This window comes from Octopus sinensis, linkage group LG11 (assembly GCF_006345805.1).
Source record: "Octopus sinensis linkage group LG11, ASM634580v1, whole genome shotgun sequence".
In the NCBI taxonomy this organism is placed as follows: Eukaryota; Metazoa; Mollusca; class Cephalopoda; order Octopoda; family Octopodidae; genus Octopus; species Octopus sinensis.
The window spans coordinates 17,469,061-17,495,850 of NC_043007.1; the positions used below are offsets into that span (position 1 = coordinate 17,469,061).

The following is a 26,790-nucleotide window of genomic DNA, read 5'->3' on the forward strand; positions in this document are numbered from 1 at the left end:
ATGTATGTATGTGTGTGTGTGTAGAAAACATTCACAAAAGAAATACTGTCACATCGGACAGTATTATCCCCCCTATCAATTAACTGCCCTATAAAATTAAATATTCTTTCTCTGCATGTGTTGTGAATGTTCAACAAATTAATTCAATGAAATGTCCGATAAGAGACCAAAGAACGGACTGTTAAATAGCAAGGTTATTCAAACCTGTGTTGTGGAATAAGTCTGTTGTTTACAGGAGATAATTCCAACCATGTCCAATCTCTTTTTGTATCATATTTCACTAATGAAATCATTGTTGTGTCTGTATGTGACACTAAGTTTTTATATGACATATATTTATCACCCCCATCATCATTATGGAGAAAGGTCCTATGTTACCCCTAAACATATTTGCAAAAACATTAAAAATTTTCCTCAAATTTAACTCTATTGTCAAAGAGAAATGGAGAGGGAAAATACAATGGATATTTAGGATTTACTATTACAGGTGTGGCTGTGTGGTTAAGGTACTTGCTTCCCCAACCACATGGTTTCAGGTTCAGTTCCATCATCATCATCATTGTTCGACCGTGGTCGAGACAATGGAATTTACTGTGTTACGCCAGACTTCACGGTCCATCATAGCATTACGGAGGTCCTGTTGCTGGATGCCTGTATCCCTGGAGATTACATCAGGGTAGGAGAGTGTGCGCCCTCTGGTATTGCGAGTAGATGGCTTCCAGAGGAGAAGAGTAGAAATTGCCTCGTTTTCAGCTCTACAGCAATGTCCAGCAAACTGGACTCTCTTACCTTTCACGAGAGATGACACAGGTGGTAGTTTCCCATATATTTGTACTTTGGTTGGATGACGCTTCCACGGGAGATTTTGAGCTCTCATAAGGAGGCGAGTGTAAGTTACATCCAACCGCCTCTCAAGCTTCTTTGACAACAGTTCCACTGTGTGGCACCATGGGCAAGTGTTGTCTTGCTGACAAAAACCTTTTGAGTTGATTTGGTAAATGGAACTGTAAAGAAGCCTGTCATGTGTATGTGTGTGTATTGTGTATGTGTGTGTATTGTGTATGTGTGTGTATTGTGTGTGTATTGTATGTGTGTGTGCATGAGTTGATGTCTCCTTGTCTTGATGTCACATAACAGTCACTGTGATTAGTGATTTCTTTCATTTCCAGTCTTCCGTGAAAACATTTTTCTTTTCTATGCCTTTAACCCTCCAACACGGATTATAGGCAACTTATAGTTGAATTCCATGTTGCATAATTTTTGGCTTCTGTACTTATACTCTGCAGATCTTTGCGGTTTGAACGGCAGTTTTTTCTAGCAGTGTCATATGAAATTGTCACCCATAATTATGACCCTAGTATCGATCTATTGCATTTCAATCTCTTTTAGGGTTAGGGTTAGGGGTGGGAGAAGGGTACCTTTTTTTCTTCAGAAATGTAAATAAACCCAATGTGTTTCTTAAACAAGGGACATTTTCATACGGCACAGAATGTTTTCATCTCAATAGACATCATTGATTGGTTGAAATTTCAGAAATTGAAGAAAAACAACAACAAATATCTTACAAACTATAGAATTTTCTCAATAAAGCCAAGAGAAAAAGATGTTTTATAAACACATTCTACCAGTATACGAAGTTTGAAAGTGTTTAGTTACATGGAAATTATTTTTAAAAACTGCCGTTCAAACCGAAAAGATCCTACTCTGCCATGAATGTCCCCCTTTCTCTAGTTCCTTTTGTGTTGATCTCCACCACAAGTTCTTAGGCCTACCTCTCCTTCTATATCCATCCAGTTTTCACTGTAAAGCACTTTTCGCTACATTTGGTGTCTTTTCTAATTGTGCTACCAATCCACTTCCACTTTTTCTTAAATATTTGCTCCCTAATCAAAACTTCATTTGTTCTTTGTCATAGCTCCATATTGCTTAAAAGAACAAAATAAGAATTTTTAACACTAATGTAAAAGCAGTGTTATTGTATGATGGGGATGCTGACAACGGGTAGTGTCACAGCTATGCCGTCGGGAACTTCGGTTCCTGGTAGGGCCACCCAAGGCGGATTGGTCTGACACCAAGTGGGCCACAACCCAGTAGTTTCTAACTGGGTTTCCTTCCTCCAATGTTTAGTCGCTTGTTGTAGTCCTTTTCAGTTCCATCTATCATTTCTTTTCGCCCCTTGTTATTTCTTTATTGCCCACAAGGGGCTAAACACAGAGGGGATAAACAAGGACAGACAAAGGGATTAAGTCGATTACATCGACCCCAGTGCATAACTGGTACTTAATTTATCGACCGCCGAAAGAATGAAAGGCAAAGTCGACCTTGGCGGAATTTGAACTCAGAACGTTAACGGCAAAGGAAATACCACTAAGTAGTTCGTCCGGCACACTAACATTTCTGCCAGCTCACCGCCTTTTTTCGCCCCTTGTGATCTTCTCAGCTGTCTCTGACAGGCATTTCATCATCGATATTCTTTTGCGCCTTTAGATTCCGAGCTGACCTGGCATTGAAGAAGGTTAACCTTCATAATATAGTTTTGTTAATGTTACAGACACGATCACTTAAATTGAGTAACACGACTTCCATCTTTCCAATCCCCCTCTGGAAGATAATCCACCATTTGTAAATACGCAAGTCGTTATAATTAACCAAACAGTTGACTCTTATGTAAATAATTGCTTGTGATAAAATATTCCTGACACTGTGTTGTTTTCTGTTTGCATTGTTTTATAAATAGTATTAGGTTGTATTCATACATTTATTCATTTTCATGTGGAAGAATTTCTTATTAAATCACTATACAAATGTAGCCTTCAATCTTTACATTGTTTAATTATTCCACCAACAAAACAGGTTTTCTGATTGTTTTTGTTTGGTTTTTCTTTCTGTTGTCCTAGATAATATTTAGTGCTTACCTTGCCTAGGATACATTAAGGTGTCGTTAGTTTTATAGGAACACTAGCAGTATAGCCTGGCGTTGCTCGGGTTTGTTTTCTTTTCGACACTTTAGAATTGAAAGTTTTGAAAAGTAAAAATTTTGCATTATGTAGCTTGTTATTCTCTTTAAGTGAACATTTTTCTGGTTGAAATACACCGCAAAATGGCAACACAGCAGTCAACAAAATCGTAAAAAATAGGGATTTTCATAGGAAAAAAGCACCTTTTTGATGTAAATAATATTTGGTGTTAACATGGTCCGATTTGAATTTTTTCTTCTATGGAAGGAAGAGCAAGCCTTCTTTTATCATTTTCTCAATTTTGGTCAACTTGCGCCGCAGGGTCTCAGAGGAGATAGTGTTAGTTGAAAGCTACCAAACCTGCCATACACAGACAACTTCAGCTTTATATATAAAGATTTACATTTCAGTAAACTTGTTGAACAGTATTTGAGAATTTGTGATCTGCTTGAATCAAAAGAGATCCCTTTCATTAATATGGTCAAGGTCTCAGATCATCCTGTGCTCACTCATACAGTTTCTGCTGCATTCAACAAAGACTAACATGCAGCCCCTACTTGAAAATCTCAGTATCATGCTGATTATAGTCCTGTCAGCATGATATGAGAATCTTGTCTAATGGCTCACAAGACATGAAGACAGATTCTTCCCTTCTACCCACTGTCTCAAAGGCCCAGAAAAGCGTCATAAGCGCTGTGCTTCCTTTTTTTTTTTTAATCAACTCAACTATCTCTCTCCCCTCTCTCTCACACATTGTCCACCTTTCTACCTATCTCTTTGCCTTTTCTCAAAAGCTGTGCTTCACCCCAGCTGTCTTCTTTATCACTTTTGTGTTATATTCATGTCCACAATTGAAATCCCTTTCATTTGTGTTTTCCCTACAGCAATTTGAATTGGCCATCATTTCTATTGTCCTCATCACTGGCTAGCGCGGATACGTGAGTGTGCGCACCGGGATCACTCTTCTTAAATAGTACCCGAATTCTTTAGAAATTTCAAATCCATCTGTTACCATTTTGGGCTCTTCATTAATTTTCTTCATTGCGCTTGTGTATTCACAAATGTGTCCATTACCTTCATAAGTAGATGGGATAACTGTAACACTTGTTTTTAGGTTCCCTCCTATTTCATTAAATAATACCCGAATTTTCGTGAGCCAAATCTGTTTGACAAAGTATGTCTTGTTGGCTTATGTCAGCTTCGTCATCACTATCGTCTGTTATGGCGATCACTATCATCTGTTATAGCGATCTCTTCACTTTTTTTATCAAAAAATTTAGTGTTACTACCTTGAAATGAATCTGGAACTGGTTATTACATATGCTCAACGGGAAAGATCACCCAACTGAAGACTAACAGCATCTCCTTGACTTGCTATGAATAAACTCAGTTACCTGCAAATTCAATGAGTCAACCAAGGGTTAGCAAAGGAGATGACAAGGTGCTGATCTAAGGTTCAAGGGGAAAGAAGGTGAGAATTGATATGTTGCGATATGTTTCAATGAAACAGACAGCACTCTCAACTAAAGGCGACTGACAACAGTTCAGTTAGTTCAGTTTCAACGATATTTCTTGGAAAGAAAAAATGGAGAAATGTTTTGCGAAAAAAGAGAAAAAGAAACAGCGGATCTTTTCACTTTGACCGGAACATTTAAAAAATAGTTATTTGTAACTAAACCCTTTTAAACATTGTATACTGGTAGAATGTGTTACATAAAACATCTTTTATTGAAAAGATATGAAACAGCAAGCCTTAAAATCGGTTTTGGCAAATCGGTTTCGGTTTTACTGATCATAATATAAAACCAGTTTTATAAAACCGGTTTCGAGGCCTACTGAGTACTCCATAGACAAGCATGCCCTTAATGTAGCTCTCAGGGAGATTCAGTGTGACTCAGAATGTGACAAGGCTGCCCCTTCAGTATACAGGTACTACTTACTTTTGTCACCTGAGAGGACTGGAGTAATGGAGAAGTGCCTTGTTCAAGGACACACCATGCTGCCAGTAACTGAAATCGAACTCACAACCTTACTTTAACCACTTATAACATCAAGTAGAAAGAAAGATAAAGTCACCCTTCATAGTATTTGAACTCAAATCTTAGTGAAGCAAAACTAAATACAAAATATTTAAAACCATTATTTTCCAGTGCCTTATAAATATTTATTCGCAGCTTTCTGGTAATGGATTCTAAATCATATTTCTCCAACACAATTTTTTGATAGCCAATTTGATAGCAACAAAACTAAATGTTATTTGTCATTTTATCACGATTCTTTTATCAGTCAAGTACTTTTTAACCCAATTCTTTGAGGACCTCTTATATCTTGCAATTAACTCGTAATTCTAAAGACTCAAAAGCTGACAAGATAGCACTTTCAGTTTCTGATTTCTCTTACATAGTTTCATATCCTATCAAATTCACTACATATTGACACATTTAGTTTACTTGAGTAGTCAGTATTACCATTATCTCTCAAAGTGGTGAGCTGGCAGAATCATTACCATGGTGGATAAAAATTCTGAGCAGTATTTCTTTCATCTCTTTACATCCCAAGTTCAAACTATCATCAAGGTCAACTTTAGATTTCACCCTTTCAGAGTTGATAAATTGGATACCAGTTAAATATTGGGTTGATTATAATTAACTAATTCCTCCACCTAAAGTTGCCTCTTCTATTCCAAATATGTTATCATCATCATGTGAAAGAAAGCCTTCAGAATACAAGGTCTGTGATTTCGTGTGCCTTAGAATCAAACCAATGAGGAGAACTCTATGGTCACAAACCTGCTAGAAATAGCAACCAAATCATTGCCCTCAAATCACACACCCACCTTAAATAAAGAAAAAAACATAAACAATATAATGTAGCCCTATATACTTCTAATAAGAAGGATGGTTATGGCTGGAATATATGTCTGTGTGTCCAAAGTTTGCACTGGGACTAAACAACAACAACAACAACACTGACCCAAAAATCATTACATACAAACCAGTTCTTCAGCAATGCTTTAACCCCTTCATTACTGTATTTATTCTGAGATGCTCAGTGTTTCTTTCAATTAAGGCGGTTTAAGGCGGGTTGGTAACAGAAGGGTTCATTAAAAATACCATGGTGACTTTAACCCTTTAGTTACCATATTTCTGTTGAGATGCTCTGTGTTTCTTTCAGTTACTTTAAATTTAACAAAGAATTTAATAAAATAACTTAGTTATCATTAAGCTAGTTTTAGGAACATAAATTGTGACTAAGGTTTGGTGGAAGATTTGAATTCAAAACTTATGAAAACAAGACATTTGTACTCAGAGCCAGAGCCAGTTTCAGCCGGGTTGGTAACGAAAGGGTTAATGTGTTCTTCCTCTGATTATCAAGGTGATAGTAAGCAGATTGTTATTCAGTTGTTGCTTTGTTTGCAGGGTGGTGTTGCCAGGAAAAATTGAGAACAGCACAAAACATTCTCTTATATTTACCATCAAGCTTCTTTTCAAGTCTCTTGTCCAGTGTCCATGTTAAAGAGCCCTAGAGAGGTACTGATTCAACAACTGCTTTGTAGTAAAGACAGAACTACTTAAATGACTCTTTTTAAGTCATTAATCAGGATTCTAATCACCACTAATTGTGGAGGCACAATGGCCCAGTGATTAGGGCAGCGGACTCGCGGTCTTAGGATCGCGGTTTCGATTCCCAGACTGGACGTTGTGAGTATTTATTGAGCGAAAATACCTAAAGCTCCACGAGGCTCCGGCAGGGGATGGTGGTGATCCCTGCTGTACTCTTTCACCACAACTTTCTCTCACTCTTTCTTCCTGTTTCTGTTGTACCTGTATTTCAAAGGGCCAGCTTTGTCACACTCTGTGTCACGCTGAATCTCCCCGAGAACTACGTTAAGGGTACTCGTGTCTGTGGAGTGCTCAGCCACTTGCACATTAATTTCACGAGCAGGCTGTTCCGTTGGTCAGATCAACTGGAACCCTCGTCGTCGTAACCGAAGGAGTGCTTCCAATCACCACTAATTAGCTTTAATTTTAGCATTAAATGGATGCTAGGTAAAAACAGTCATGTATGGCTAAACTTTCCATATATGCAATACCCCTGCCTTCAGTTGATTTGAACTCAAGACCTTTGACCTGATGCTCCAATACTTTAGCCAAACAGTTACTTTGCATCTATAAACATCACTCTCACATAAGTGTCATATCTCTAGAGTTTTGTTTTCTTGATTTAATGACGTATGATTTAAGGAGTGTTTATACTATAATATTATCAACAAATTCTTAAATGGACTGTAAAGAGGATTGTAAAATACATCTTTTATTTATGGCTACTTAAAGCTGAAAAGATAGAGTCACCAATGTCTTTCTCCTGTTATCAACACACACACAAACTAGCTTGCTCACTCACACACATATAATCTATATGAACCAACGAGTGAGATTGTATATAATCATTTACTGTGGAGGCGCAATGGCCCAGTGGTTAGGGCAGCGGACTCGCGGTCATAGGATCGCGGTTTTGATTCCCAGACCTGGCATTGTGAGTGTTTATTGAGCAAAAACACCTAAAGCTCCACGAGGCTCTGGCAGGGGATGGTGGTGATCCCTGCTGTACTCTTTCACCACAGCTTTCTCTCACTCTTACTTCCTGTTTCTGTTGTACCTGTATTTCAAGGGGCCGGCCTTGTCACTCTCTGTGTCACACTGAATCTCCCCGAGAACTACGTTAAGGGTACACGTGTCTGTGGAGTGCTCAGCCACTTACACGTTAATTTCACGAGCAGGCTGTTCTGTTGATTCGGATCAACCGGAACCCTCATCGTCGTAACCGACGGAGTGCTAGAAGAAGAAGCATTTACTGTTAGAAATAATAGTCAAATCTCTTTCAAATTATACTTTCCTATCATAAAAAAAAAAGAGATTTCCAAAGTTGAGAATAAGGCATGATGGTCATGGCTAGAATATCTTAATTTTATATTGCATTATGTTACAGGTTTTCAACAAATCAATTATTGTTTCTTAATTTTATATTGCATTAGTTACAGGTTTTCAACAAATCAATTATTGTTTCACTGCCTTTCCAATGGCAACTCTTTACTCTTTACTCTTTTACTTGTTTTAGTCATTTGACTGCGGCCATGCTGGAGCACCGCCTTTAATCGAACAACTCGACCCCGGGACTTATTCTTTTGTAAGCCCAGTACTTATTCTATCGGCCTCTTTTGCCGAACCGCTAAGTAACGGGGACATAAACACACCAGCATCGGTTGTCAAGCAATGCTAGGGGGACAAACACACACACGCACATATATATATATATATATATATATATATATATATATATACGACGGGCTTCTTTCAGTTTCCGTCTACCAAATCCAATCACAAGGCTTTGGTCGGCCCGAGGCTATAGTAGAAGACACTTGCCCAAGGTGCCATGCAGTGGGACTGAACCCGGAACCATGTGGTTGGTAAACAAGCTACTTACCACACAGCCACTCCTGCACCTATTGACAATGGATTACCTTTACAACTTGGGTGGAACAAATATCACAAGAGGCATTACTCAGAAGTACTGGTTCATTGGTTTCCCACAAAAGACAGAGGAACATGCACACACACACATACACATAGACACACACACATACACACACACACACATGCATGCACGCACATGCGCACTCACATCACCATTATCACCACAATTGGAGCAGATATAGCTATCTGTAAGTGCAAGCACCATGAGTCAGTGGCTGTTCCACTGCTTCTCCCTTGCCATTCTCCAGAGCAATGCCTTTTCCATTTTGTCTTCTGGGACCATGAGGTGGTGTGAATTACAGGAAATCAAGAGAATGTTAGAATTTTGTCGCTTGCTACACAAAAAAATTAGCTTAACCCTTTAGTATTTAAACCAGCCATATCCGGCCAAAATATTTAATCTGTTTTATGCTCAAACTGACCACATCCAGGCTCTCACACCTACCTTACAATGTTATTCTACATTAAGTAATTACACCATCAAGATCTTGAAGATATGAGATAATGCATGATTAATTCAAATCAATGTGAATCAATAAGCATTATGTTTGATAGAATAATCTGAACACTAAAGGGTTAAACAATCCCTCCGATATTGTATCAACACTGGAGCATATCGCAATTCTCCAGGTAGTGAAATGCTATGATTTATGAAGTGAGACAAGGGAAATGAGCATGGAACAGCAGAGAAGGCAGGTGGAAATATGAATGATTCAGTGTATTACCTTGAGGATAGACTGGATAGTTGCATTTATGTCTTTGATCATTGATCTGCTCAGTAAGGGATGACCTGAGAATAACAGATAACAACATTGACATCCAATGCAAAATAACCTGGTTACAGTCACATCTCCATCGTCTTCACTTTGTTTCTTCTCCATCTGTTGGAGAAGAAACAAAGTGCGTGCGTGCATGCATGTATGTGTATGTGCACGCTCGTCTGTCTTTTGTGGGGAAACCAATGCACCAGTACTTCTGAGTAAAGCCTCTTGTGATATTTGTTCCACCCAAGTTATAAAGGTAATCCATTGTCAGTATTGCCATTGGAAATGCAGTGAAACAATGATTGATTTGTTGAAAACCTGTAACTAATGACACATAATGCAATATAAAATTAAGATATTCTAGTCATGACCATTACTACTATTACTACTACTGCGACATCTGTGCCTATTCTAATACCTATTTCTTTACTACCTACAAGGGGCTAAACACAGAGGGGACAAATAAGGACAGACAAACGGATCAAGTCGATTACATCGACCCCAGTGCGTAACTGGTACTCAATTTATCAACCCTGAAAGGATGAAAGGCAAAGTCAACCTCGGTGGAATTTGAACTCAGAACGTAACAACAGACGAAATACGGCTATGCATTTTGCCCGGTGTGCTAACGATTCTGCCAGCTCACCACCTTCAAATACCACTATTACAGAGGCCTTTGTCCTTCACAGCTAGCTGGTAGCATGGTACCTTCTCTCAGGTACTCCCATTGCTCTCATCTCTCCTCCTCTTTCTATTTATATTGTCTCCACTCCCACACTCTCTCCCGGGTTCCACACTGACTACTGTCCCCAGCCCTTTTTTTTTTCCAAAATGTAGCCCCTCTGGTATTCTCTCCTTCCATGTTTTTGCTGAAACCATCAACTTGAAACTGTTCAAGAAGAATATTAATCTCATCAATTTCATCAGTCAAGAATTGTCAAAGATTATAGCTACAGCCAGTTACTCCCAGTCAATATAATTTTTAAAAATTATCACCAAATTTTGTCAGGAGAAGGGGAATACAATTATGATAATAATAATAATGAAATTATTGTATACAGTGCTCAGGTGCACCACAACTTGTCAAAAGTGCGTATAAAGCATATGCAGTAATGTACAAATGTCGGAAAGTAAACAGTGTATGAGTCAGATACATGCTTGCGTGTGCATGGAGGGAAGAAAATCAGGTGTAGTGTTGGCGAATCTCAGGAAGCATGGAATCTTTGAAGGATGCAGTGCTCCAACAACTAACAACTGATGCTGGCAATTTGTTCCATGCTTCAGCAGCTCTTAGCATGAAAAAATGTTTCCAAAAGTCATGGGAGCTGTGCTGTTGTCTGACTTTGCAAACATGTCCACGGGTGTTAGACAGGTGGAGTTTGAAAAGGTGCTCAGAGTTATTGTCAGTAAGATGGTTAATAATTTTATGGGTGTCTGCTAAGTCAGCTGCCAGACGTCAGAGTTTCAATGTATCCATGCCCAGGGAAGTAAGGCGTTCAGAATATGGCAAGTGCTTGATGGAGGGTATTTCTCCCAGTCAATATGATAAAAAAAATTATCACCAAATTTTGTCAGGAGAAGGGGAATACAATTGATCAACCCAATCCTCAGAATTTTACAGGATACCCTTTCTAGTGTATTCTACAATCTCATCGACTTATCTGAAACCTGTAATTGCTAATAGTTGTTATTCTTATTGTTTGAATTATGTTGTTATTAACCAATTGTAAATTTTATTTTACTATCCATTTATAAACTCTCTCTCAACCAAATCTTATTCAATATTCATCTACGTAACATATAATATATATTTATTTATTTAAAATTAAACTGATTTCAATGTTCTATCTCAAGTTTTATATCTTGTCTTTTTTATTTACTTATTTATATATATATATATATTGTTGTATTTAGGAAGGGTCATTTTGCCAGTTTAGCCAATAAAAACACATGCACTACATATTTGGTGTTACTTTGCTTCAGTGTCATTGGCTAAACTGGCAAAATGACCATTCCGAAATACAACAATATCTGTTTCAACACACGATTTCACATAAAAAATCTTGCACAACAAATATATAAACGTAATATATATATATATACATATTCTAACAAACTTTTCTATAGAGAAGACATGAAAAAAAAATATATATATATCCTCCTCTATTCAACTATTTCTATATTTGTCAATAATTTAACTTCTGTTGTATTTGGTCATTTTTAGTGTTTTATTAGCTGACATCAGAGAAATGTTTCTGAACATCACCAGTACAGGTAAAAGAAGACAAAAAATATCTTTTCTGTATGCATAAGCGTTTGCCTAATACATTGCACTGCAAGGAAATTGGTATTGCTGTACATCCAGCTTAGATGGAACTACATTGTTAATGATTAGTGTCTCACTAACAGCATCTTACAAATCGTTACTAAAACTGTATTTTTTTTTATTTTTCATGTTTTTTTCTCTTTTTTTTTCTTTGTAATTTGTTGCCTGACAATTTTGCGATTTAGTGCTTAGCTTTCAATGAGATGTTTAGAGTTCTGTTGCCATTATTGTTTGAAGAGGGAATTCAGACAAAGTTATAACTAAACAATTTCATTGAATTCATTGCTTGTGAGGTTATTCTATTCAATTCTTTTTTATCTTCTTTCTTTTTAACAAAGATTCAAGTAACTAAAACCACATCTTTCCTTTTGCTCTTCGGGCATACTTGCATTTTTAACTTCAACTGTTCTAATTCTCACTTTCTTATTAAATTTTTTCATTCTTTTCTGAAAACTTATCTTTTTAATAAGTTATGCTATTAGTCTTTTTCTTCAGCCCTGACTCATAGAAACTTTCAACAAGCTGTTATTATCTTCTTTGAACCATTAACCTCTTCAAAGTAATATCCCCTTATGTCATCCAACTTATTCCCAAATAACAGACATTCAACAAATGATAATATTTGTAGATTTACTTCTTCCAAAAAAATATTCTGTATTTATTTATGTGCCCTTTTCAAGCCTAGCCAGGCTCATGGGCCTGGTTTCTGTGGTGTGTGCATTCCCCCCAACTGGACAGGACGCCAGTCCATTGCAGTGTTACTCAAGAAACAGGAAGAAAGAGTGAAAGTTGGGGCGAAAGAGTACAACAGGGGTTGCCACCACCCCCTGCCGGAGACTCATGGAGCTTTAGTTGTTTTCGCTTAATAAACACATGCAACGCCTGGTCTGGGAATCAAAACCACAATCCTCCGACCGCGAGTCCGCTGCCCCTAACCACTGGGCCATTGCGCCTCCACTTAGGTAAACATTACAGTATTATTTTAGATACACTGACTAACAGTATAATAAGCTGTAATAAAAGATTTCATGGAGCAACAGTACATATATGTTCGTGTATGTGTGTTTCAAGAAAGATTTGATTATATGAAAAAAAGTCTTTAAAGAAAACCAGAATGACATGAATATTTTGGAAGGACATTTTCATTCCCTTCCAAAAGGTTCATATCCTTGTTTTGGGGGATTTTTTTTGTTATATAATAAATAATTTTTTATTTAAAAAGGACTTTCCTCAAATATTTTAACTACATCAAGAATTCTATTCCCGAGTGGATTGCTTAAAAATTGTGGAGACCTTTTCCATCTGAAACCATCGGTTGCCTTGTTAATCCACAAATAAAGTATATTTATCCATCAATGCAGTGTTGAGCACTCATTGTCACTTGTTGATACTAGCATGTATGTACACATGTGTGTGTGTGTGACTTTAGAAAGAGAAAGTATGAAAAATAAACTGAATGGTGGTATTCTAAGTGAAACTCAAAACTCACCATTAGCATTCATACATCTAACTGTACACAAGAAATACATGTGTGTGTGTTTTGTTTGTTCCTTCTCGAGCCATGCCTGGCTCATAAGGGCCGGTTTCCCGGTTTCTTGGCGTATAGGTTCCCCACCTGGACAGGACGCCAGTCCATCACAGGTGAGCTGCAAGATGCAGGAGGAAAGAGCGAGAGAAAGTTGTGGCGAAAGAGTCAGCAGAAATTCGCCATTACCTTCTGCCAGAGCCGCATGGAGCTTAGGTGTTTCGCTCATAAACACACACATTGTCTGGTCTGAGATTTGAACCCGCGATCCCTCGACCGCACATCCACTGCTCTAACCACTAGGCCATGTGCCTCCACATATGTGTGTGTGTGTGTGTGTGTGTGTGTGTGCAATGACTAACATAAAATGTAATAAACACCAGTTAGAGATTTCAGTCAATATCTGATGATATCAATGTTACTGTGTAGTAAGACTGTGCTGGCAGAATCATTACCGTATCAGGAAAAAATATTTAGCAGCATTTCTTCCAACTTTACATTCTGAGTTCAAATGCAGTTGACTTTGCTTCTCATCTTTTCAGGGTTGATAAAATAAGTACCAGTTGAACAAGGGTTGGTATGATTGACTTATCCCCTCCCCCAAAATTACTGGCCTTGTGACAAAATTTGAAACTAATGTCACGGTACAGTGAGTAACAGTATGCATAGTGAAAGATTTCCAGGTAGAGAGGCTCCGAAAGGGGTCTCAGGGAGTAGCATCCCTGCCTTCCTGAGCTAGTTTTCCGCCACATTTCTTAAAAATTGTGGTAGAGGCCTTGATCTCGAGACCACTTGTGCTAGAAACTGAAGTTGAGGGTAAGCAAGGGCATGCTCCCTGTAGAAAATCCAGCTCCAAAACAGCCTCATGGTAGCAAGGGAGAATGGGCACCAGCCAGCCCAAAGGTTGGGGTGGGCTGCACCAACCTACCTCTGTTGCTATGGCATTGAGGTAGATTCGGTCACCCCCATTAACGGGGACAAAACCCAGATTTAAAGCACTGGATGATAAAGATGATGACAGAAGTTGATATACTTTTGCAATGAACACTTACTACTACACACAAGATCATCATCATCATCATTTAACGTCCGCTTTCCATGCTAGCATGGGTTGGACGATCTTGACTGAGGGCTGGCGAGCCAGATGGCTGCACCAGGCTCCAATCTGATCTGGCAGAGTTTCTACAGCTGGATGCCCTTCCTAATGCCAACCACTCCAAGAGTGTAGTGGATGCATTTTACGTGCCACTGGCATGGGGGCCAGTCAGGAAGTACTGGCAATGACCTCGCTCGAATCTTTTTACACGTGCTACTGGCACAGGTGCCAGTGAAGCGATGTTGGTAACAATCACGCTCGAATGGTGCCCTTTTACGTGCCACGGGTATGGAAGCTAGTTGGCTGCTCTGGCAACAATCATGCTCGGATGGTGCTCTTGGCACCCTACTAGCACAGGCATAAGTGCCAGTAAGATATTATAAAGAAATGTAGAAACCCGAAATAGCTACAAGATATTCCAGTGAATTTTAGTTTTGGAATGAACACTAAGTGTGGGGACAGGCTGAAAAAGATCCAAAATAAATTTAGCGATTAACGTAATTCATATCATTAGACTGGTTGCATACTGCATGAATTAACCTTCTATTTTTTCAATGACTTTTGTTTACAGATGATTGTAGACTTAATTAACGATATGTAGTTACTATACTAATGAAATAACAAAAGGTTATACAGTAATTGATGTGAAATTGATAGTGATGCTTAAGGATAAGTAATTGATGAAATCCTATTTATTGGTAATTACTCTAATGGCACAATTAGTGTCATTTAGTTGAGAAGGTACATTTTGTTTTTGTTTTTAATCATTACAAGGCCTAGCAGACATTAATTGATTTTATTACTAAGAATAAGACAAAAGCCAAACTAGTATTTCTCAACCATTTCTTTTATCTATGGACCCCTTTTGATTTCTATTTTAGTCAGGTGTACCCTCATAGCCATTCAACATTATAGTTTTATTATTAAATATTATTAGGGACTGTTTTAAAGAAATTAAAATATTTTGAGTATTGTAGAAGTATAACCGATTTGACGATATTTGTCCTCATCTTGATTCAGCTGATATACCCTCCAGCCTTCATCAGGTGTCTTGGGGAAATTTCGAACCTGGGTTCTCATTCCTAAGGTATTTTTCGATGTTATTATTATTATTATTCAGGTCACTGCCTGGAATCAAACTCGGAATCTTGGGGTTAGTAGCCTGCGCTCTTAACCACTACACCATATGGCATATGGCATAGTGGTTAAGAGTGCGGGTTACTAACCCCAAGATTCCAAGTTCGATTCCAGGCAGTAACCTGAATAATAATAATAACAATAATAATATAATATAAAAAAATACCTTAGGAATGAGAGCCCAGATTCGAAATTTCCCCAAGACACCTGATGAAGGCTGGAGGGTATATCAGCTGAAACATTGTGTTAACAACAAACAAGATAAGGACAAATATCCGTCAAATCTAAATAATATAACTAATTTATTGCATCTAAATATAAACAAAAAACTCTTACAAGGACCCCCAAAAATCGTGTTGACTCTGGTTGAGAACCACTGACCTAAGCCAAAAATGTAATACTTCCAATTTTTTTCAGCATTTTTCAGTTCTTTTCAAAACTTTTCATGGTTTATTCACCCCCCCCCCCCAAAAAAAAAAGAAAATTTCATTCTTTTCTATCTGTTAGTCCCATTCGGTTTCTTACTGCTCCACCCCTGACCTCCATTTCAGATTTTTGGGGATTTTAATTTTCTTCAAATTCTTTTCTGTATTTACAGTTTTTTTTTTGCCATTTCTTTTCTTTTGCTTTTTTTTTTTTTTGTCATTGGAGTGTCCACTTCAGTCCTTTTAATGTCTCACATATCCAATCTTATAATAGTCCTTTCTAATATAGGCACAAGGCCTGAAATTTGGGGAAAGTCAATTACATCAGCCCCCAGTGTGTAACTGGTACTTATTTCATTGACTCCTAAATGATAAAAGGCAAAGTCAATCTTGACACAATTTGAACTCAGAACATAAAGACAGATGAAATGCCACTAATCATTTTGGTTGTCATGCTAACGATTCTGCCAGCTAACCACTTTATCCACTCTTATAAATTTTGATTTCGAATTTTGGCACACGGCCATCAAATTCAGGAGATGGGGTAAGCTATGTGTAAAATGACAGTGAAAAGAAAATCAAGTCTAGTGAGAGAGAAAGAAAGGAAAACAGATGGAGAATGTGGATTAAGTGGAGTGAGATTAAATTAAATTAAATGTGTAAGAATGAGGAAAGCAGAAAGTTAGGAGAGTGAAAGTGAGAAGCGGATTTAAATAATTGGGAGAGGAAGAAGAGTATGACTATTCTCTATCTGTTTTTGAAGTGTACATGAGTAAATAAAATGATGACATGATCAATTGGAAATAATTCTGTTCCGGTATTCCTTTGGATAGTTCTTCAAAGTGGATTAGTTCGTGCAACCAACTCATTCTTTTTGAAGTATGAGTGTTTAAAAAAGACATTTTAAAAATAATCTAATAATGAAGAGTACTTAACAAATTATCAGTTCTATAGACCATTATTTTTCTTCTGTGTGTGCGTGTGTGTGTGCATGTGTGTATTGTGTATAAATATATATGTGGGTGAAAGAGAAGTTGCAGAGCTGAATTTTAAAAAATATATAGCAAGCGTCGCCTTACTGGCACTTGTGCCGGTGACACGTGAACAAAACATTCGAGCAAGGTCGTTGTTGCCAGTGCCGCTGGACTGACTGCTGTGCTGGTGGCATGTAAAAAACACCATCTGGGCGTGGCTGTTGCCAGTACCACCTGACTGGCCCTCGTGCCACTGGCACGTAAAAGCACCCACTACACTCTCGGAGTGGTTGGCGTTAGGATAGGCATCCAGTTGTAGAAACTCTGCCAGATCAGATTGGAGCCTGATGCAGCCATCTGGTTCGCCAGTCCTCAATCAAATCGTCCAACCCATGCCAGCATGGAAAGCGGACGTTAAATGGTGATGATGTGCAAGATTGTGTGTGTCTTAGTTCCTCTTGCTCCTCATGGAGCATCGGCAAAAGATCTTCCACCTAGCACAGTCACCTGCCTTGTCATGAGCCTGCCCTTCAGGTAGGCCAAGCCCATATCTCTTAGGTTCTTCCCCCTCCTTGGATCTCAGCAACTCTTCCTCACTTTGCAACAATATTCTCTCTAATGAACTCTGTCAGAACAAGAAATACTAATTCTTTAAAAGCTGACATTGTAAAAGATCCCTTATAAAGCAATCTATTAGTAAAAATGCTATGGAATAAACTATGGACATTACATTAAGCTCTTTACTCCTTATGAAACATAGTGGTTCTCAACTGGGGCTCATATTACCCTTGGCAGTCCATATAACCTTGGTGGTGGCAGTGGTTGACACAAGCAGACTAGTAAATGAGGAGCCACAGTAGTATATTAAAGGTCCCATGAAAAAAAGTTTGTCTTAAACATATTTATTGCAAGAAACGGTTAGATTTCTTTTTCTAATGTTTTTACATCGTTCAAACTACACAAGTGAATGGGTGAAAAACAAAATACAAATTCTGAGAGAAATCTCTATAAAACTAGTTTTAAACATCGAATGGCTACGGGAGTCCACTAAAATGAAATAGTAATCAAAGGGGTCCATAGATTAAAAATGTGGTTGTGGACCTCTGCTCTACATGGTAAACCATTGTATGTAGTAAGGTGGCGAACTGGCAGAAACATTAGCAAGCCGGGCGAAATGTGTAGCCGTATTTCGTCTGCCGTTACGTTCTGGGTTCAAATTCCGCCGAGGTCGACTTTGCCTTTCATCCTTTCGGGGTCGATTAAATAAGTACCAGTTATGCACTGGGGTCGATGTAATCGACTTAATCCGTTTGTTTGTCCTTGTTTGTCCTCTCTGTGTTTAGCCCCCTGTGGGTAGTAAAGAAATACATTGTATGTAGTATGTACAATATCATTAGAGGCCGAGCTACAGAATCCCCTAATCAAGGGTTTTAAACTCTGTCTCTTCTTAGATATTCGCTTAATTACATTCATGTCATAAACCAACTCAAGTACAGCTTACCGAGGCTACACTGCTACTACTACAACTACTACAACTACTATTACTACCACCACCATTATCACTACTACTACTACCATTGAAGTCCTTCGTTGTATTATGCTTACATTTCGATCACCCCGTATGTTTACATGCATCAATATTGATTTTTAATTAATTTTTTTTTTAGTATACATTATATTTTACTTGGCACAGTGACCAATTTGAATAAGAGGAGGAGGGAACGGCTGTATGGCATGATTGACTGAGACTTTGTATAATTAACAAGTAATTTTTAGTTTATCAAGCTATTACTAACAATGAACAAGAAAGAAGGAAAGATAGAAAAATTCATGAAAATAATAATGTAACCTTTAATGGCTTTTGAACTCAGATGCGTTAAACACCAAAGCATAAATTGTTGATATTCTTAAACGAATATTCATATATTAATAATGGTTTTCTCAAATTGGCATAAAGCCAAGAATTTTTAATGGAGAAAAGTATAAACTGATTGAATATGGCCTAGTATATATGTTAGATACTAAATTTATTGACCCTTGAAAGATAAAAGACAAGTCCATCTTCCACGGGATTTGAACTCAGAGTATAAAGAGATAAATTTGAATGCTGTAAGATATTTAGGAGCGGGTTGTGTTGCTTCTGTCATTCCATTAACCTTTGTGCGTAATTACATCAGTATTTCTACACAGTGTAAGCATGGCTGTGTGGTAAGAAGTCTGCTTCCCAACCACATGGTTCCAGGTTCAGTCCCACTGCATGGCACCTTGGGAGAATGTCTTTTACTGTAGCCTCAGGCCTACCAAAGCCTTATGAGTGGATTTGATGGACGGAACTGAAAGAAGCCCATCATGTATATATGTATATGTGCAGGAGTGGCTGTGTGGTAAGTAGCTTGCTTACGAACCACATGGTTCCGGGTTCAGTCCCACTGCTTGGAACCTTAGACAAGTGTCTTCTACTATAGCCTCGGGCCGACCAAAGCCTTGTGAGTAGATTTGGTAGACGGAAACTGAAAGAAGCCTGTCGTATATATGTATACATATATGTGTATGTTTGTGTGTCTGTGTTTGTCCCCCCAACATCGCTTGACAACTGATGCTGGTGTGTTTACGTCCCCATAACTTAGCAGTTTGGCAAGAGAAACTGATAGAATAAGCACTAGGCTTACAAAGAATAAGTCCTGGGGTTGATTTGGTCGACTAAAGGCAGTACTCCAGCATGGCCACAGTCAAATGACTGAAACAAATAAAAAGAAAAAAAATGTGTCTATGTTTGTGTTTCCCCCACCTCTACCTCTACCACTTGACAACTGGTGTTGGTGTGTTTACATCCCTGTGAGTTAGCAGTTCAGCAAAAGAGACTAATGGAATAAGTACCAGGGTTTTACAGAAATAAGTTGTAGGATCAAATCGTTTGACTAAAATTGGTGGTGCCCCAGTATGACCACAGTCTATTGACTGAAACAAGTAAAAGATAAGATCATGGCTGTTTGGTTAAGAAGGTTACTTCTCAAGCATGTGGTCTTAGGTTCAACCCTACTGCATGAGTGCAAGTGTCTTATACTATAGCCCTAGGCTGACTAAAGCCTTACAAGTGGATGATATAGTAGAAAAAAAGCCCATTATATATACGTGTGTGTGTGTGTGTGTGTGTGTGTGTGTGTTCTTCTTCATATCACGTGATGATTGTAAACAAGCATCATCATCACTCTTCCATGAAAAACATGTCTGGCCATGGGGAAATATTACTCTGTCTAGAAACAGGCAAGAGTTGGTGATAGTAAGGGCACCCAGCTGTAGAAAATCTGCCTTAACCCTTTCATTACCAACCCGGCTGAAACTGGCTCTGGCTCTGTAGTACAATGTCTTGTTTTCATAAGTTTTGAATTAAAATCTTCCACCAAGTCACAATTTATGTTCCTAACACTAGCTGAATGATAACTAAGTTAATTTACTAAATTCTTTGTTTATATTTAAAGTAATTGAAAGAAACACAGAGCATCTCAACAGAAATTCAGAAATGAAAGGGTTAACAAATTCATCTGATCCATGCGAGCATGGAAAAGTGGACGTTCAATGCAATGGTGATGGCAGTAGTTAGTGGTTGTTTAACTCCAGGTCAGCACTGGTTGAGATAGTGATGTGTGACCCACAGAAGCATTACTCAAGTTATTCTACCCCTCCTCTCAGTTGAGAATCATGTGATGTACTCAAATTATGGTTTATTGTATAAATATACAGTGGTAGTCTGAACTTTTTTTTGTTTTCTTTTCACCACTGTCTAGACTGAAATAGGAATAACAAAATTTCCTCCTTTCATGCCCATGTGGTCTTTCGTTTTCTTTTAAGTTCCAGAGTGCGGGACCATGTTCATTGATTTACTGTTAACCTTCTATTGATAAATTTTTCTTCACACACACACACACATGTAATGTTTGTGATGACCTGTTGAGCAAGAAAATAGTACCAACTGCAAAATGTAGAATTATTACACACTTCCGTGCCAGTGGCACATAAAAGGCACCATTCGAGCGTGATCGTTACCAGCGTTGCCTTACTGGCACTTGTGCCTGTGCTAGTAGGGTGCCAAGAGCACCATCCGAGTGTGATCGTTGCCAGAGCAGCCAACTGGCTTCCATACCCGTGGCACGTAAAAGGGCACCATTCGAGTGTGATCGTTACCAACGTCGCCTTACTGGCACCTGTGCTGGTGGCATGTGTAAAAAGATTCGAGTGAGGTCGTTGCCAGTACCACCTGACTGACCCCCGTGCCGGTGGCATGTAAAAAGCACCCACTACACTCTTGGAGTGTTTCGCATTAGGAAGGGCATCCAGCTGTAGAAACTCTGCCAGATCAAGATTGGAGCCTGGTGCAGCCATCTGGTTCGCCAGACCTCAGTCAAAATCGTCCAACCCATGCTAGCATGGAAAGCAGACGTTAAACGATGATGATGATGATGATGACACATTCATTCACCTTGCTGTTGAAGATGATTTTGTAGCAAATCTTTATAACTGCTTGATTTACCAATGGTTAACTATTTAGCTGTGAAGTTGAGGAGAAATTTACAGTTTCAACTATAATCAGTGATTCTAAAATTTGTATGACTTCCATGAGCGAATGGAGAATGGTTAAAGAAGGTATAGGTGGCACTGTCCCAGATACCTGAGTCTTATTTGAGCTATTGATTCTCCAGCTTATAATCTAACACCAATTCTTTACCACAGTCCAATGAATGTGCAAAAGGCGAAAAGGAAAGAAACTATACCACCACCACCACCACCACTACTACTACTACTGCAACAACAACAACAAACACACATCATCACATATATATTTTTATTCATATTTCTTATTTGTCTCATCTTTTATATCTTTTCTTTGTTTTGTTGAATTTTCAGATTAAGAAAAAACTTGGGCATGGTGCTCGTGTTTCTATGCAAATTCTAAAAGAAGCTTTCATAATTGGCTTTACACCTCCGGCTCCTTGTCTCTATTTAACAGGACCCTAGACAAAGGTTTCAATTCTATATTCTCTTCCTATTACCCGCTGCCTGTCTCTTAATTCAACCACCCTGCAAATTTTCTGTCTTGCATCTTGAATGCATGTCTAAAAATATTCAAAGATGACAAATGAATGTTGCTTGTCATTGTTTTCCCCTTTGTATTTGAAATTCAGTAGTATTAATTAATCTTCTGTGTTAATTAAAATTAATTGATATCATTACAAATTTACATTTTAACATTAGTACACCCATCACATACTAATATACATTCATTAACGACCTATATGTGTTTTGTGATATTAGTTAAAAATGTATTAATATAATATGCATTTACATGTACTAAACACAGATCAATAACTTACAGACGTAGATTGTTAAACAGTAGATGAAGTGTTGTTAGATATGTAAAAGCTCTCTCTCTCTAACCGCTCAGTCGAAGTCGACTCTCGGTCACTCGTTGGATCAGTGTCCTCCAGTCAGTTCTATCCTGGGCCACTTCCTTCAGACTAGCCATGTCCATTCCGGTATCACTCTTGATGATGTCAAGCCAGCGGGTTCTTGGTCAGCCTCTTCCTCTCTTGCCACTGACCATTCCGAGCATGATATACACACACACACATATACATTTTAGGATTTCGCTTACTTACAATGGTACCAATTACTAGGTGTTAGAACTCAATATGTGTAAGGACTGGCAGTGAGAAAGTCAATTGTTAAATTTTTCTCTGCTCTGGACTCTCGTAGAAACCAGCAAGTAAGCTGGCAGAATTGTTAGCACGCTGGGCAAAATGCTAAGCAGCATTTCATGTCATTACTGTCTGAGTTCAAATTCTGCCGAGGTCAACTTTGCCTTTCAAGTTCTCGGGGTTGATAAAGTGTCAGGTATAAACTGGGGTCAATGTAATCGGCTAGCCCCCTCACCCCAAAATTTAAAGTCTTGTGCCTATAGTAGAAAGGATTATTATTATTATTATATTATTATTATTATTATTAAGTGAAGGCACATGACCTAGTGGTTAGGGTGTTGCACTTGTGATTGCTAGATCATGGGTTCAATTCCTGGACCAAGCAGTGCACTGTGTTCTTGAGTAAAACACTTAATTTCATGTTGCTTTGCGATCATTTCAACATCTGACGTGTGCCACACTTGTGCACCTGTACAGGTAATGTTAATTTGATGGAGGGAGTCAGCTAATGTACACCACATACATTTGGTCCCTATGAACAAATCATTTATGCAAGTTGTTCCACAAAAGCTGAACACTTATGTCATCTTCAAGGGGAGAGTCCATTATTATTAATAATAATAGTAATAATAATCCTTTCTACTGGAAGCAGCACATGGCCTCAAATTTGGGGGAAAGGATTAAGTTGATTACATTGATCCCCAGTGCGTAACTGGTACTTGTTTAATCAACCTCAAAGGGATGATAGGCAAAGTCAATCCTGGCGGAATTTGAACTCGGAACATAGCGGCAGATGAAATACCTATTTCTTTACTACCCACAAGGGGCTAAACACAGAGGGGACAAACAAGGACAGACAAACGGATTAAGTTGATTATATCAACCCCAGTGCGTAACTGGTACTTATTTAATCGACCCTGAAAGGATGAAAGGCAAAGTCGACCTCGGCGGAATTTGAACTCAGAATGTAGTGGCAGACAAAATACCGTTAAGCATTTCGCCCGGCACCCTAATGATTCTGCCAGCTTGCCACTTTAATAATAGTAATAATAATAATAATAATATTTGCTACTATTAAGGTGGGGGATAGAATTGTTTTCTCATCAGACAAAATGATTAGTAGCAGTTCACCTGTACTTACATTCTCAGTTTAAATTCTGTCTAGGTCACCTTTGCCTTTCATCCTTTCAGAGTTGATAAAATAAAGTACCAGTTAAGTACCAGGGTCAATGTAATCAACTAGACTCCTTCCTTCAAAATTGCTGACCTTGTGCCAAAATAAGAAAGGATTATATTTGCTACAAGAGTAATGCTTTACCATATTCCTAAAATGGACTCAGCAATCTAATCTCTATATAGTTTTACTGAATAATTTCCTGGCAAATCTTTAACCCTTTTGTTACCAACCTGGCTGAAACCACCTCTGGCTCTGAGTACAAATGTCTTGTTTTCATAAGTTTGGAATTAAAATCTTCCACCAAACCTTAGTCACAATTTATGTTCCTAACACTAGCTTAATAATAACTAAGTTATTTTACTAAATTCTTCATTATATTTAAAGTAATTGAAAACAACACAGAGCATCTCAAAATAAATACAGTAACGAAAGGGTTAATCTATTTTGCAATTGTAGCTTAAGAACAGATAAGAATACTGATTCCTAAGTTCAATGCCATTATAAATTTCTGTTTTTTAACTTATGTTAGCCAAAGGAGAAGAGCTGGGCTGGAATTATGACCATTCCGTGCTGTTTCTCTTAGACTGGTGAGATTAATGTAGGTGATGAACAATCTGAATATCCGTAGATCATTGAGTATAGGGGAAATTTAAGCAAGAAGGGAACCAAAGATCTGGTCTAAGGACTCTATAACAGAGCTCTGCTAAAGGCACTCAAGGACCAGTTGGTGGTGTTGGAGGTAGTGGTGGTGGTATGGTCAGTTCTGAATGAGCAGACTTATGATTAGAAATATACCTGTTAAGATTATTTAGCCTTTCTTATAAATATGTGGGATGCTATATTATCTGGTGTGTCCTTTTTTATTTAAAACATTAGTACGTAATTTCAAGGATATTTGACTGCCATTTCTACCAGGTTGAACAACCACATAGAGGCTCACTCATTGTCTTTTTATGGTGGGTATTAAAAGTAGATGAAGAGTTAGGACTATCAGATCAAAGTAAAAATGGAAAGAAAAGGCCATGATGCGATATGGATATGAAGAAACTGAAAAAAAATGGTAAAACTGTAAATTAGATAGAAACATAAACTATAAAGTTAACGATGTGATTTCACTAAATTAATAACTAGTCTCAAAATTTAGGGACTTATAGCTTGATTCTTCTCACTGATAAACAAACATCTAAAGTAATGATAACATTAAAGTTCTCTCTAGAATGGTCTTATTAATCTAATTAATTAAACTGGTTATATTAATACAACATGCTTAGAACCTTAACTAATTATATCTATGAGGTCTCTAACATATTTAAATAGTAATTTCACTAATGACATATGGCTTGATTGATTTCACTGACTGTACTGGTTTAACTCCTAATCATGTGACTTTAATTAACATCCCCTAATAAAACTGTACTAAATCCTTTAAACTTGTGTAATTTCATTAATTTTTATTATTACTATTAATATTTTTTCTTATCAATATTTGCTTTTTGTATCATTGCTTTGTTCAATATCACTATTTGCATGTTTGATATCATCACCTGCTTGATACTATAATTTACCAGTTAGCCAGATATAATTTGTTTGCTTGATCTTGGTATGCTGCCTGTCTGATATTATTGCTTGGTGCATGTGATATTATCATGTGTCAGCTTGATACTGTTTTCTGCCTCTTTGATGTTAATATTTATCATTTTTACATTGTCATTTTTCAGCTTGATTACTAGTCTTAAAGACTAGTATCACTTATATATGTATATGTATGTATGTATGTATGTATATGTATGTATGTATGTATGTATGTATGTATGTATGTGTGTATGTATGTATGTATATATATGTATATGTATGTGTGTGTATGTATGTATGTATGTATATATATATGTATATGTATGTATGTATATGTATGTATGTATGTATATATACATGTATGTATGTATATGTATGTACGTATATATACATGTATGTATGTATGTATATATACATGTATGTATATATACATGTATGTATATATACATGTATGTATGTATATGTATGTATGTATATATACATATATGTATGTATATATACATATATGTATGTATATATACATATATGTATATATATGTATGTATATATGTATATGTTTGTTGATTATTTGATATCTTTTGCTTAAAAGTTATATATTAATTTTTGTATTATTGATATCCATCATTTCATTTGTGTATGTAAGATATAACACACACACACACACACACACACACACACATATTGGTATTGATCTGGTAAGTCTTCATGGTCCAATTTTGATTTCTTACTTCAATAGTTTCACTCACTAGCCTAATATTTTGGGAAAATGTACAAATGCTGTGTGGGTGGACAGGTGGGTTTGAGTGATTGAAGAAATCCAGGTGAATACGGCACTCAGTACTCACTGTGAAAATTAAAAAAATTTTTAAATGCACCTGTGTAACAGAGTGTCAATTAAAGAATATAGGAATCTGAATTGGCCAAATCTACCAAGCAATCCATATGAACTGTAAATCCAAGGTTATTCAACAATTGATTGGTTAGGGAATTAATCACAGAGTATAGTTGGAATTAAACAAAAAAATATATAAACCTAATCTTCATATTTTTGTCTGATTTTTTTTGTATGTCCTTTTGCTTTTTTTTTTTCCCCCAAGCTGACTTGGGTTGGTCAGTTGTCACAGCATGTTACGACTTGTCTAGGTTCTTCATTAATGTATCTCAAGTATTTTTCACAATTTCTTTCTGATATGTTTGTTTTATGCCAGGATGACAAATTGTGAGTCACTGATAAGTAAGTACCATCGTGAGTCCTAGGATTCATAGGGCTAGTCATCCACTTTCATGGCAATATCAGTGACTGAGATCACAATATTCTCCCTGAACAGGATTCCAGTCTGTTACCCTGAACAGAATGCCAGGCTGTCATATGGAGCAATATGATATGAAGTGTTTTGCTCAAGAATACAATCCGGCTCCCAGTACAGGAATCAAAACCACAATTGCAAGATCACGAGTGTAACACACTAACTACAAGGTCATATGCTTTTATGAGTCATTGATGATAACGATTATTTTATTAGTAAATTTTTGGCATTTAAAGTCAAACATTTAAAGCCAAACATGAGAAAATCTATTGAAATCGTGACATTTAGAGAGAGAATTCTTTG

General features: G+C 37.5%; 1 protein-coding gene across 5 annotated transcripts in view; it reads left to right on the forward strand.

Annotated features, from left to right (window-relative positions):
- Positions 1–26,790, forward strand: part of LOC115217382 — a 62,316-nt gene that overhangs the window by 32,669 nt on the left and 2,857 nt on the right. For 2 of the 5 annotated variants that reach the window (XR_003882164.2, XR_003882165.2), the window contains exons 2-3: positions 11,480–11,529; positions 21,641–21,757. The exons of 1 other annotated variant lie outside the window; for it this stretch is intronic. Coding sequence is in view for 2 of the 4 variants with exons in the window: in XM_029787058.2 (XP_029642918.1) it covers positions 21,641–21,751 (111 nt within the window). In the remaining 2 variants the exon portion in view is untranslated. The remainder of the gene's footprint in view (positions 1–11,479; positions 11,530–21,640; positions 21,758–26,790) is intronic. 2 more of the 5 variants (XM_029787058.2, XM_029787059.2) reach the window with 2 other exon arrangements.